General features: G+C 45.6%; 1 protein-coding gene across 1 annotated transcript in view; it reads left to right on the plus strand.

Annotated features, from left to right (window-relative positions):
- Positions 1-12,428: 12,428 nt before the first annotated feature.
- Positions 12,429-13,880, plus strand: part of LOC125553979 (cytochrome c oxidase subunit 3-like) — a 1,918-nt gene continuing 466 nt past the window's right edge. The window contains exon 1 of the mRNA XM_048717618.1: positions 12,429-13,880. This exon is cut by the window's right edge and continues 466 nt beyond it. Within this exon, the coding sequence (XP_048573575.1) occupies positions 13,446-13,880 (435 nt within the window). The 5' untranslated portion in view covers positions 12,429-13,445.

Genomic DNA, 13,880 nt, shown 5'->3' on the forward strand with positions numbered 1-13,880 from the left:
GTCCCTTATTTGACCTGGGTAATCTAGTGATGAAGTCCATTCCGACTTTATCCCATTTCCATTTAGGCACCTTGAGAGGCTGTAACAATCCAGCGGGTCGCTGATGTTCAGCTTTGACCCTTTGGCATATGTCACACTTAGCGACGAAAGTGGCTATCTCTCTCTTCATGCCATGCCACCAGAATCTTTCCTTTAGGTCTTGATACATCTTGGTTCCCCCAGGGTGGATGGAATACGGGGTGTCATGAGCTTCTTGCAAGATCAAATTCTTGAGCTCAATCTTGTTGGGTACGCAAATGCGATTCCCAAACCACACAATTCCTTGCTCATCCTCTGAGAATGCTGGGGCCTTGCCTGCCTTGGTCTTCCTCTTGATGCCTTCAATACTTCCGTGTCCCTTCTGAGCTTCCTTAATATCATCCATCAGGGTAGGCTTGACTTCAAGGTTGGCTAAGAATCCTGGTGCAACCAGTTCCAACCCGAAGCTTTTAACTTCTACATACAAGTCGGGTAGCCTTTCCTTAAGCATAGCATTCAAGGAACAAGCCTTGCTACTTAATGCATCTGCTACCACATTAGCCTTCCCAGGGTGGTATTGAACACTGAGGTCATAATCCTTGATCAACTCTAGCCACCTTCTCTGCCTCATGTTCAATTCCTTCTGAGTGAAAATATACTTCAGACTTTTGTGATCCGTGTATATCTCACACCGCTTGCCTAGGAGGTAATGTCGCCATGTTTTCAGGGCATGAACTACAGCTGCCAACTCGAGGTCATGAGTAGCATAGTTGTCTTCATGAGGCCGTAGTTTCCTTGAAAGGTAAGCTACGACTCTTCCTTCTTGCATCAGAACACCTGCCAGTCCGGTTCTTGACGCATCACAATATATCACAAACTCCTTGTTTATATCTGGTGTGGCCAGAACTGGGGCGGTGGTCAATCTCTTCTTCAGCTCCTGGAAGCCTTCTTCACACTTCGGCGTCCATTCAAACTTCTTGTCCTTCTTCAAGAGCTGAGTCATGGGTCGTGCAATGCTTGAGAATCCTTCAACGAACTTGCGGTAATATCCCACGAGTCCGAGGAAGCTTCTGACTTCCTTCACATTGCTTGGGGATTGCCATTCAGTCACGGCTTCAATCTTAGTGGGATCGACCGACAATCCTTCTTCAGTCAAAACATGACCCATGAACCCAACTTCGCGCAGCCAAAATTCGCACTTGCTGAACTTGGCATATAGTTGGTGCTCTCGAAGCTTGTCTAGGACCATCCTCAAGTGTTGCTCGTGCTCTTCTTCCGTCTTCGAAAAGACAAGAATGTCATCAATGAAGACAATGAAAAACTTGTCCAAATATTCCATGAAGACCTTATTCATGAGATACATGAAGTAAGCTGGGGCATTGGTCAATCCAAAGGACATGACCATGCACTCATACAGGCCATATCTGGTTACAAATGCCGTCTTGGGAATATCTTGGGGTCTGATTTTCAGCTGGTAGTACCCAGATCTGAGGTCAATCTTGGAGAACACCTTGGCCACATTGAGTTGATCAAACAGATCTTCAATCTTGGGAAGTGGATACTTGTTCTTGATTGTAACTTCATTGAGGGAGCGGTAGTCAATGCATAAGCGGATGGTACCGTCCTTCTTTGCCACAAACAGAATAGGTGATCCCCAAGGGGAGGCACTAGGGCGGATAAATCCCTTCCTCAATTGCTCTTCCAGTTGCTTCTTCAACTCTGCTAACTCTTCCGATCCCATTCTATAAGGCTTCTTATAAATGGGTCCTGCTCCGGGCATGAGCTCGATGATGAACTCAATGTCTCGGTCAGGAGGCATTCCCGGTAGCTCATCAGGAAAGCCATCGGGGTATTTGCATACTACCGGCACTTGCTCCAATCCAACTTCTGACAGACAGTTGACTTGGGCACCTTGAGCAGAGGAGGGGTTGGGAGCAAACTTAACTTCGACTCCTTGGTCGTTGGTCATAGTGACGGTCCGGTTGGCACAATCTAACAAGCCTTGGTGCTTGATGAGCCAATCCATTCCTAAGATCACATCCAAGCCTTGCGATCTTAAGATGATAAGGTCTGCTTGGAAGTCTACCGCATTAATGACAATCCCGACTCCTTTACATCCTATCTTAGCTCTCATCTCTGCTCCGGGGGTTTGTACCACCATAGGGTTATTCAGGGGTGTAGGGGTCATGCCACTTTTTAATGCAAACTTTTGGGTGACAAATGAATGCGTGGCTCTAGAATCAAGCAAGACAGTTGCAGGTGCTGAGTTGACAAGGAATGTACCCAGCACGACGTCCGGGTCTTCCTGGGCTTCTTCTGGAGTGACATGATTTACACGACCCTTGCCGTTGTTGGGCGGGTTGCGGGGAGCTTGGTTCCTTGGTTGCATTCCACGGCCTTGTCCTCGATTCTGTGCATTGGGGCACGGGGTGTCGAGCTTCTTGTTGGGGCAATACTTGGAGTAGTGTCCTGCCTGACCACATCCGAAGCAAGTGACTAGATTGGGGTTGCTGCTCTTGCCGGCATTGTTATTGGGGTTGTTGTAAGCTGGCCTGGGGTTGGCATACTGCTGAGGTGGATAGTTGGCGCGGGGTGCAGGAGCTCTTGGCTGCTGATAGGTTGGCTTGATCGGGGCGGGCTGCCACGGGCGAGGCTTCTGGTTGCTGGAGCTACCATTGCTAATCATCTTGCGGTTATGGGTATCATCCAAAGCATGTCGCTTGTCTTCAAGCATGAGTGCCTTGTTCACCAGATCAGGAAAGGTCGGGCAGTCACACACAACAAGCGAGTACTGCAGAGTCTGGTTAAGGCCTTCCATGAAGCGCTCCCTTTTGGCAGCATCAGTGCTGACATCTTCAGGGGCATACCTTGAGAGAACACTGAACTTCTGCATGTACTCCTTGACAGTGCTACTACCTTCCTTCAGGGCTCGGAACTCACGCTTCTTGATGGCCATGATTCCGGAAGGAATGTGGGCCTTGCGGAATTCTGCCTTGAAGTTATTCCAAGTGATGTTTTGCTCAGCATGCATGGCCTTGAATCCATCCCACCAAGCTCTAGCAGTTCCCCCGAGACAGTGAGCAGCATATGCCACCTTCTCACGGTCCTCAGTGCATCCGACTAGTTCCAATAGATCCTCAATGGTGCGGACCCAGTCGTGTGCATCCAGGGGTTCAGCAGTCTCGATGAAGGTGGGTGGTGCATGCTTATTGAACTCCACCAACGTGGAACGTCCATTGCCGTTTCCCACCGGCTGGCGATTGACAACTTGAGCAATCATCTGGAGGGCTGCAGTGTTGGCTTGGCGTTCCTCTCGGAAGGCTTGGAGAAGCTGAGCCATGTCCATGTTTGGAGGTGGTGGCGGTGGTGGAGCTTGTCCTTGGGTTTGGTCCTGACTGGCTCCTTCTCCGGCTTCTTGCTGCTGGGTAGAGGTACCAGTACGAGTTACAACAGGCACCCTGTTGGAGCGATCAAGGTCTCATGATTGGGAAATATGGGGAAAGCAATATAGATGGGACGCCTAGTAAGGGGGTTGGTATGAAACTAATTGTTTTCATGCAAGGGCCAAAAGGCCAAACACATTCATTAATATCCAAATGGGTGATGTAGTCGCTTACAAGTTCCCGAAGGAAAGTACGACGTCCATCAAACACATCAAAAGCAAACACAATACTACATGGTTTCATATGAACCATTACAAGGACTCGACTTCGCATAGGGGTACACGACCTATCCTACCGTAGGGGTTACTAACGGGCATATCCGGGTTGCGAATGATGCCTAAGTGGTGGAATGCTCGGTCGCGTAGTCTGGCTCTTCTGGGTCTTCCTCCTCATCATCGGTGGCCTGACTTTCCTCTTCACTTGAAGGGGTGGGGGAGTGGAGGAGCTCAACACGGCGTTGCTTTGCCGGTGGTGCGAAGAGCTTGCGGTATTCCTTTGCGCTCATCCGGTGTTGCTGTGGTGGTTCTCCATCCTTTGGGGGTCTTCCGCCTCGGTATGCGATTGCTGGCTGGCCAGGGGGAGCACCTTCCTTCTTGATCCTATCCGTCTTCTCTTGTGCTTGAAGAAGAAGTGCCTTGGTCTCATGAAGTTCCTTTCGGAGTTCCATTGATTCAGAGGCCAAGTGTTGTGCCAAACTATAGGCACAAAGGCTGAAGTAGGTCTGGAATCGGAGTGGAAGTCCTTCTAATGGTGGAGCTAGTGCACTGCTCTCATCCTCACCTTCCTTCCGATAAGACAAGAAACGGGTTGCCAAATCGTCTGCCATCTCTGGAAGAAGGTCTCGGAGGCGGGTGAGTGACTTGAGGGTTGCTGTCTCGACGGCAAGAACCAATGTTGCCATTTGGGGTCCCTCGAAGAACCAGCTTGTTGGAGAGTCATTGGCCTTCACGATCACTTCCACATGATACTCTGTCTCGGTGTCATTGATCCAATGCTCATGGTAGGCGAAAATGGGGGCTCGGTGAAACTGGCACTTCTTGAGGCTATCCTCGAGAAGCATGGGAAATCCTGTGGTCAGGAAGTCTTCAGGTACGGCAGCCATCTACAAAGGTTGAATGGGAGAGGTCAATAAGGGAAATATAACTTGGGTTGGGTAAGCTTTAGAAAAGAAGAGAAGTTTAGATGGTCTCAAGCTAACTAACGCCCATGCTAACTAAGGCTTCCTACAGTCAGGATGGCTCTGATACCAGCTCTGTGGGGACCCCGACTCATAAGTCGAGATCACCGAATGCACGTGCACAGTGATCCCAGAGATCAAGAGTCTTACATCCATACATACCGTCTTACACAAATTATGACCATTATGGTCAAGTCTTACATTGATAAAGCCTTAAGGGCTGAACATCAAATGAAACACAAGCAGCGTCCTAGTTCGCATGTTCTTCCATGCCATCGATAAGTAGAACCCATGCCATCTGCCTTAACCCTACAGGCATTGTGACTGGGAAACGTCCTAGTTCGCATGTTCGTCTCCAAAGAACTCTTCTTCGAACTCCTGTTCTTCCATGCCTGGCCAATTAAATAACCAGTGGCAAGCCAATGAGTACTTTGAATGTACTCGCAAGCAACCCATGTTTTGGTTCAAGGTACAAAAATGCATGATATAGGTAATGTCAGGACCCCGATTCCAGGTCACATTCATCTAGCCGGTAACACCTCATATCACTTTGCGGCCTCATGCACGGTATCCCACGGGTGTCGCCTTACCATGGCCCGGGACCGTTTGCGCCTTTTGGCTCACGTATATGATAGTGTCGCTAGCATCCATATGATAGAGAACCCGGGCCGACATGGCTAGTCGTGAACCCAAAGCGGCACAGACCTATGGAGACAGGCATACATGAATCACATCGAGCATGTCGGTCATCAGCGAGTGATTCCGGGCTGTAGCACTGGGCTAACAGGACTCCGGGGAACCCGGGCTGTAGCAGGCTAGGCAGGACTCTGGACATCACCGCGTGACATTTCCCCGAAGGGACAAACATAGGAACGAAGTGAAACACATGCCGGCGAGTCAAGTGTCCTGAGCAGTAGTGCTGGGCTAGCAGGACTCCGGTGAACCGGGCTGTAGCGGACTACTATGGCTCGAGGAACACTAGACTACATTTCCCCATAAGAAAGGCTGCCAAGGATAAACAACTAGATTGTCAGATCCCACTCATACCAAGCATTTCAATCATACACACAATATGCGCGATATGAGTACATACAACATGGCATCACAACAAAACTCTACAACTCAAGTACTTTATTTAAAGGCTCCAGAGAGCCATACATAACATGTTCATACAGATAGGGGTCACATGACCCGACACTCAAGTCATACAATCATACAAGCACGTGTGAAAGCAACTAGTCCGAGTACAGACTCTAGAAAGAAAGAAGGCTTCTCGAAGCCTGTCTATCTACATAAAGTGGAAAGTGTAGTAGAGATATTACTCGCAGTATGAGAAGGAAGAGAAGATCTAACCTCTCTACTTGACACCTCTGAACCAACTTCATTCCTAGCTAAAACAGGAAAGCTGAAAGTACTCAAGCTTCAAACTCCTTGCTAACAGCCCTACCGATAAAAGGAATAATGCTTCAAGGACTATATGACTAGCTCTTATACGAGTTCCTGGTAAACCACTACTTGCGTAAAGTACTCCGCTCGCTCCCCTGCTCGTTCAAAGTATTCCACTCGCTAGGATCTTAGTAAATAAGCTTGCTCCTTACCTTTCCTTCCTAGCTTTGAGAGCAATACTACCTGTAATAACACAATGAACTTATCCTACTTAGGGAACAGGCTGGCATAAAGGGCAAAAGAGAAAGAGTTACACCCGTGAGAAAACCAGGTGGTGTTACTTTCCTGCTTCCACCTGAACCTGCTTGCAGGCCTTATAGAAAAGTCTTGTATAAGATAACTAGCTTGAGAACAGGAATTCTCTAACTTACTTGTAGATAACGAACTTGCTGAAGGAGGTTAAGATAGTTTTCCGTTAATGGGGAGAGAGAAAAAGAGTCCTCGCTTTCATAATCGGTAATCAGAGTCCAGGCTTCCTACACCCATATTTTGCGACAACCTATGAACCGACTAACTCAACAGTTGGCCTTAGAGAAACTGTCCTAACTTATCCAAGTAGTCCTAATAAATGGCCATGATGAAATACTCTTCCTTTCCCTGCGGCACTCGCTTGAAGGACTCGAAAGCTGACTAATGCTGATAGGAAGAACTTTCAAAGTTCTCGTTAGTCCTTTCATTGAATCTAGTGACATCATCTAACTCTATCAATTCATTTCTATCTTCTTTTTCTTTCATTTATCTCTTTCCTATCTATACAGTGTATTACCCCAAAAGATAGTGAGTTAAGCAAGCATGTGGGAAGTAAGCGAGCAGGGTGAGGCGGCGGCTTGTAGAAAATCCTCAATATCTATATCGGAGTCAGCATCCGTTTTTGTTTGAGTTTCGCTGTTAGCTTACGTCCTTTTAGCTAGTTCGACGTGTTTTCATTAGTCCTTCAAGCAAGTGAGCCAGTTTGCGGTAGGTCTTTTTAGCCTTTAAGTAGTAGTCCTGTTCAAAAGATAGTTATCATAGTGAAGTGAGTTATTACAGTTTTCGAGTTTCTTGAAGGCCAGGCAGTCAGCCAAGGAAGGAAGTTATGGTGTGGAAGTCTTCTAGTCTGTCTTCCCCTTCAAGCTCTCGAGTACACTAGGGGAGAGGTATCGAAAGTCAAAGTATAAATCAAAGTGAAAGTAAGAAGTATAAGTAGTAGGCTATCGATTAGGTTTTTCTACTTAATTAAGCTGCTTATGCAAAGTTTTAGAATTTGTTCACATATGCAACGTGATTGGGGGCATATTTGTTGCTTCCCAAGGTAGTTAGTTCACCACACAGGCATGTTAGTACTAAACTGCAGAAAACTATTAAGTCATCCAATTCATGCCGCATTGCAAGATTACTCTACCACTCTATAAATGGTATATAGATAAGTGTCTTCACTTCATCAAATGAAAATCAAAGAAATTGAGTACTAACACGTATTGCTATGGATGCTGCAAAGAGGCTTTCGGCAGCAATTCCAGAAAAAAGGAATAGGTGTTTTAGCCAGGTCATAGAATCAGGGGGGATATGCCAAGAAGAAATCCATGGAAATCAGCATTCCAAGAACAATAAGTTGGCACTTTCTTTCATATATAAACTATTTATTGAGGGAAAAGATATGAAAAACTAGAGTGGAATCGATTGAATGCACTATCGTTATGCTTTGGCCAACCCTCTTTTCCAAGTTCCTCTTGTTTATCCAATATGTATTCCAATCAGAAATCCAAGGTAAGGTCAAGCCAAAGGGGAATCTAGGTACTGTTGACCCAGGAAATCAAGTATCAAAGGACCCGGGCAATAGGTTTATGACTGAACTGAAACTAGAGCAGGGAATAGCAGGATGCCTATGTTTCCAATACAGAAATCCTTAACAGAACAGAGCACAGACAATAGGGCCAACTATTGATCTTACTTTCCCTCAATAAATAGTTTGGATTGGATAAACAATCCTACTTTCATTCCAATCATAAAACAAGGGAAAAGATCAAGGGAGAAAACCCTTCCAAGAAAACTAGTAACCAAACCCTGACGAACTTGCATTTGTTGAGCGAAAAGAAGAGTTCAACAGGAAGAACGTATGAAGAGATTGAGATGTTTGGATCTTGGCTAAATTTATAAGCGAAGAATGCACGTGAAGTATTCAAGGTACATTCGACTATATCTCATTCTATAGAAACCATTTCTCAATCTATAGAAACCATTTGCTTTAGGTAGACGTGATGGTACTTCCACTATTTTGGCATCTTATGGAACCCAATTCGAGATATATAAACTAGATCCTTGTTATTAGAATGATGATCTCTTGGCTATGACTGAGTCATATATTAATGGAAATGGTTTTCTCCTCCGAAAGTCCAAGTTGAGTCCAAGTAGTGGCAAACTAGAATCCTTCTTTTCTTTTCCCTTCGTGGTTAGTTTCAGTTCAAATGACGAATTGAGATAGAAACCAATGGATTCCAGTGGCCGGGGGATCCTATGTCTATAGATAGATTCAAGTACCATTCTATACCCCTTCCCTAGCGCCCTATAGACCTGTTTTGCTAAGTGGGTCCTACTTAGCTGGTCGGCCTAGGGGGGATGCAATTCAAGAGACAAGTTCTACAAGTTCTCATGGCCGAGATCCCCGTATTGGTAACGGGGCTGGTGCTGACTCGTTCAGAGAACAGACCCCCGATGTTCTTGGGAAGAAAGAGAGAAGGACGGCCCTGTAAGGGATCCTGTGTTGGAAGATATTGGTGGGTGTCATCTCGTTCAATTCTGGGTCAAATGACAAGAGGGCCGTTCAAGCAGATTAGAAGTAGATGTTGAGAGAAAAGGTACAAAGTGCCACTATGGAGGTCGGAACAAGCGTCTACCTACCAAAGTGAATTGTGATTGAAATGACTGATGGCAACAGGTTGAGCTCTATCACTGAAATTGAATCCATCGATGCGGTAAAGCAGATAGCAGAAACAAATCCTCCATTTCCCTGCCTTGCGACCGAACAAAGAAGAAATGCTAGAGTGAGGAGACCTGTTGGTTGACCAACTGAAGGAAACGACGCCTCTCCTGCTTTGCTTACTTTTGGCCAGCATTCGTCTTCGGCTTACAGTAGCGTTTGCAGCTCTATTGGAAATCGAATTTCTATGTCTCGTCCATAAAAAGCATCAACTTCTAGTGCCGCCATCCACCACAAGAGTAGGTAACCTGCTCTCTTTTTCTCTATTGGGGGATCTAGGTATATCTTCCAACTCTCCTTCCTGCACACTGGCATACAAAGCAGCCTCATAAACTGCATTTTGTAACTGAACCTCCACAGTTTTCAAACCTAAGGGTGGATCAAAAGGCACCGGTATTCTCTAATCTAACTTGAATTCAGATCAATAATCAAGGGGCACAAGAAGAAGGCAAGAGCGCTGGTTCCGGCTAAAACCAACTCTGCGAGGAAAGCAGAACTCAGCGGTGACTGATCCGCTCGAACCACACTACTTACTTAGGCTCACTTACGAGAGCTCCCCTGACTCTGATCTCTGATCTAGTAGATGCGAGAAATCAATCCAACTCCATCTGATCTTATGATCTTTGCAGAGGACAAAGGTACTAGGGATATTTCCTCCATTTATATTCGTAAGAAAGAACTCCCACTATTCGTTTGTATCAGCCGGGTCTTGGTGAATCAAAAAAAGGCGTAGATAATGCGCATTGCTTTTGAGTTCGATTTGAACTAACTAGTTTCCACGGTTCTCCAGGAACCTACCGTTTGTTTGGAGTATAGCCAAGTGGTAAGGCATCGGTTTTTGGTATCGGCATGCAAAGGTTCGAATCCTTTTACTCCAGATTATGAAGACCCGATCGGATTTGTCAAGAACGAGCTAACAACTACAGGGGAAGCGGCTCAGTATCAACATACCACCTGCCCGTCTTATCAATGACAATCATCCGTTTGGATGAGGCCATTCTAAGGGTTGTTTAGGATTGGTATCTGCTCTCTTCCCACGGAGTTCTTGTCCCCATGACCAGTATCAGCAGAGGCAAGACCTGTAAGCATCAAGCCAGCCAAGAAGTAGAAGTTGGTAAAGATGGCACAAACAAAAGAAGAAAGGAACTTGGTTGGTGATCTTACATACGGGAGGCCTTCTATAGAGTGAGGCAAATAGCGATTTTGCTATAGATACTGGGATCAGAAAATGGTAGTGGATGTGGACGCCGAACAGGTGGCACGAAATGCTCGTTCAACGGACGGAGTCATACCACCGCCTCCTCCTGCAAACGAGCAAGTTCTAAGCTTTATCGATCTTCTCCGGCTCACGAAACTCTGGTCTAATGCCCGCCTTTAGAAAGGACCTGTTTCTTCCTATTATTCATATCCGCTAGGGGTACGAAGGAGAAGGAGACCGGATGCGTTAAGCTAGTTGGTAAGAGTTCTTGTCATTATTGATAGTGGCCCTAGAGAAAGAGCTTACGCTGATTGTTCTAACTTCATTCATATTTGATTCCGCAACTGAGACCTTTTCCACATCTGTGCCAGGAGGGCAAGCGGTCAAAGCAGAAAGGGTTCTCGCTTCTCCGTCTGGAAGGACACCAAATGGACCAAATCCTATCGATCTTTCCTTACGACTCGACTTCAAAAAAAAGGCCGCAGAGGGCTAAAGGCAGTATCTTTAGTCTACCCAACTCCCTTGCTGCCTATTTCCTTTTATACGGTCATTCCGTGGGGCCACAAGCACCATCAATTGCATTATCCCCGGTACCACACATCACTCCAATCAGAATAAGCGGGAATGCTGGTTGGAAAGACAGAGAAATAGAATAATGAGAATCATATGGTCTGCTTGGGAAGATAAGCGAAGAAAGCTCTAAGGTTTCCCTTCCTGCATTCAGAGCTTATCAATTCGTCCCACGCTATATAGTGAAGCAAAGCTATCTATAAATCGAGCATATCTTTTATCCGGAAGGTAGTGGGCTTTCACCCGTACTCGCCCTTCCACTTCACACTTACTAAATTAGGCTGAGTGTATGCGCACATGAAAACAAACAGAAAACGAGTGAGCACTTTCTTTCTATAGACAACGGTCAAGTCTGCGATCCAAACAGTGATGAAAAGAATTCTCAAATCATTCGCGGATGGACGTGAAAGAAGGAAGAACCAAATGGCACTGCTTCCTCAAAGCGAGCTTCGGGTACCCGATCAAGGGACTAATGAAACACCAGTACATGTCATACAGAAGCTCCACTCATCCCTCCGCCAGCCCAACCTAAGTTTCTATCGGACTGAGCTATTCTTCAATCCAGTGCCCTAATCCTTTCGAACTTGGGTCCAGAAAATAGTGCTATTGTACAACCTGGGGAAGTCAAAGCACATTCTAAGTGGGCCGCATGGGTCGGCCCTTTCACCTCATTCTTTTCCGTTTCCACGCTCTGAAACCGGGTTCTTTCACTTCAATCTCTCTCATAATCAAGCTGAGATATGATGCTGTTTCATCCTAGAATTTTGAGAAATCCCTTGTTGGCTGGGACGGACCCTTAGTATAAGATAAGTCAACACAACAGGTTGTGTCAGTTTCTCAAAAGACATGGGCTCGCCTTTCGGTGACTAGCTGCATTCATTGGTTTGCTTTCTTCCACCAACTTCACAACCATCCTTCATTGATGACAGGCAAGCTCAACCACAGTTTCCGGTTAGTTTGGTTCAATTCATTCAGCATTTCCATTTCCAATTGGTAAGTTCTATTTTCTCCGACAAGGAAGAAGATCACAAGCGGGAGTCCCTCTAGGAAGAGATGCTTTCCAAAGGCCGTACGCTACTGTTGAATGGCCAAATAGGGATTGAAACAGAGTAAATAACTAGAGTATCCGTGCGTAGTGGTAGCTGCATTTACGCGACCGGAGGTCCGAGCCACGGGACAAGACCAAATTGGATTGGATTTGTCACATCCGCGGATGGAAGACCGTAGATTTCTCACTTTCCCTACTCGGAGAGCACGTGTATGTAGTCCGCCTGTATCTACTTATTTATTCGGAGAGCGCCATTAATAGGATTCAGAAGTCGTACAAGCTATGGCGGAGCCGTTTACCAATGCACCCAGTTCTCCTCATATTTGATTCTTTTTTTGGTATCATTGGTTCCACGTACGTCTTTTGGGCGAGCTTTCTTCACTGTCATCAAAACCAACGCTCAAACCGAAGCTTTCCGAGCAGTTGTTTATTTCTCACTTTAGCTGCTGTCGTTTTCCTCTTCCGAATTAAGCGAGTGAAAAACAAGGGGATCAGAAGAACAAACAATAAGAATGAGGGATTGAAGTCCGTTTCCTTCGTATCGGTATTTCAACGGATCGAGGTAGTTCTAGTCTTTTTTGATTACTCCTTCCTTTTTCCCATCATTTGACATAACATAATTAAGAAACTGTTTGATGGTCAACGGAACGAGTAGAGAAGAAAAATGCCCTTATTCCAAAGGAAGTGAGTGCCAAAGCGAAAATAGAGTAAAGAACAAAAGAACGAAATGCAAGGGTTGCATCCGCTGTTTCAAGTCCGGACGGTTCCTCCGCTAGGTTATTGAGTTGGCTCCCCCGTTATTCTTCATCAGACAATGCACACTTAATGGAAAAACGAGGTATCTTTTTGGAAAACTTCTCTACTTACGACTTTGTTAGCGCTTTGAGGGCTTCACTATGTTCTCTGAAATCTTGTATAAATAAGAAAGAAGTCTTTCTCAGGAGATGACTCTGCTGATACCGAGTTTCAATGCAAAATGGCTCCCGCTTCTTCTGAAAGAAAACAGGGGAAAAATCAATATGGAGCCGTCAGAGGCTTATCTGGCCGATATGACTTCCTGAAATTCTTTCCAGATAAAAACCTAAAATGGAGGGGTTGGGACTTTGGCTCCAGGCTCAAACTCTATCTTGTGGTAGACTGCCCTCCTAGGGAGCGCTTGGGCAACTAACTTGTGGGGCATGACATCCCAAATTCATCATTTACATTAGGAATTTCCTGACAAAAAGTCTTATGTGTATTGGATCCGCTCTTCTGTTAGCATGAACACATGAATGAGATTCTTCTTATTCTTCCTAACATGAAATTTTGCATAGAATGATTGTTCATGTTCACGCCGCTGAGGTTGTTCCCACCATTGAAGTAAGAGTCTGGGTGTGTTTTTCTTACTAATACGGAGAGGGTTCCGAATGATAAAAACCAATCCAAAACTTCTTCGTTTCGTTGGTAGAACCCACGCCAACTCTTTTCTCTAAATAATAGAGAGATCTTTTGATAGTCTCACTTCTATCAATGCAATGAAAGAACTATCCCTTCCTATTTGTTTGTCCTAATGAGACAAAAAAGAGCCTCCTTCTTTACCACTTTAGGGGATGGGGGTGAAGGGGGGTTTACATACAACCGGGGCAAAGTGGTTTATGATTGAATCTCAGAGGCATTCTTATCATTTGGTAGATCCAAGTCCATGGCCTATTTCGGGTTCACTCGGAGCTTTGGCAACCACCGTAGGAGGTGTGATGTACATGCACTCATTTCAAGGGGGTGCAACACTTCTCAGTTTGGGCCTAATATTTCTCCTTTATACCATGTTCGTATGGTGGCGGGATGTTCTACGTGAATCCACGTTGGAAGGGCATCATACAAAAGCTGTACAATTAGGACCTCGATATGGTTCTATTCTCTTCATAGTCTCGGAGGTTATGTTCCTTTTTGCTTTTTTTTGGGCTTCTTCTCATTCTTCTTTGGCACCTACGGTAGAGATCGGAGGTATTTGGCCCCCAAAAGGGATTGGGGTTTTAGATCCTTGG

This window comes from Triticum urartu, chromosome 1 (assembly GCF_003073215.2).
Source record: "Triticum urartu cultivar G1812 chromosome 1, Tu2.1, whole genome shotgun sequence".
Classification (NCBI taxonomy): domain Eukaryota; kingdom Viridiplantae; phylum Streptophyta; class Magnoliopsida; order Poales; family Poaceae; genus Triticum; species Triticum urartu.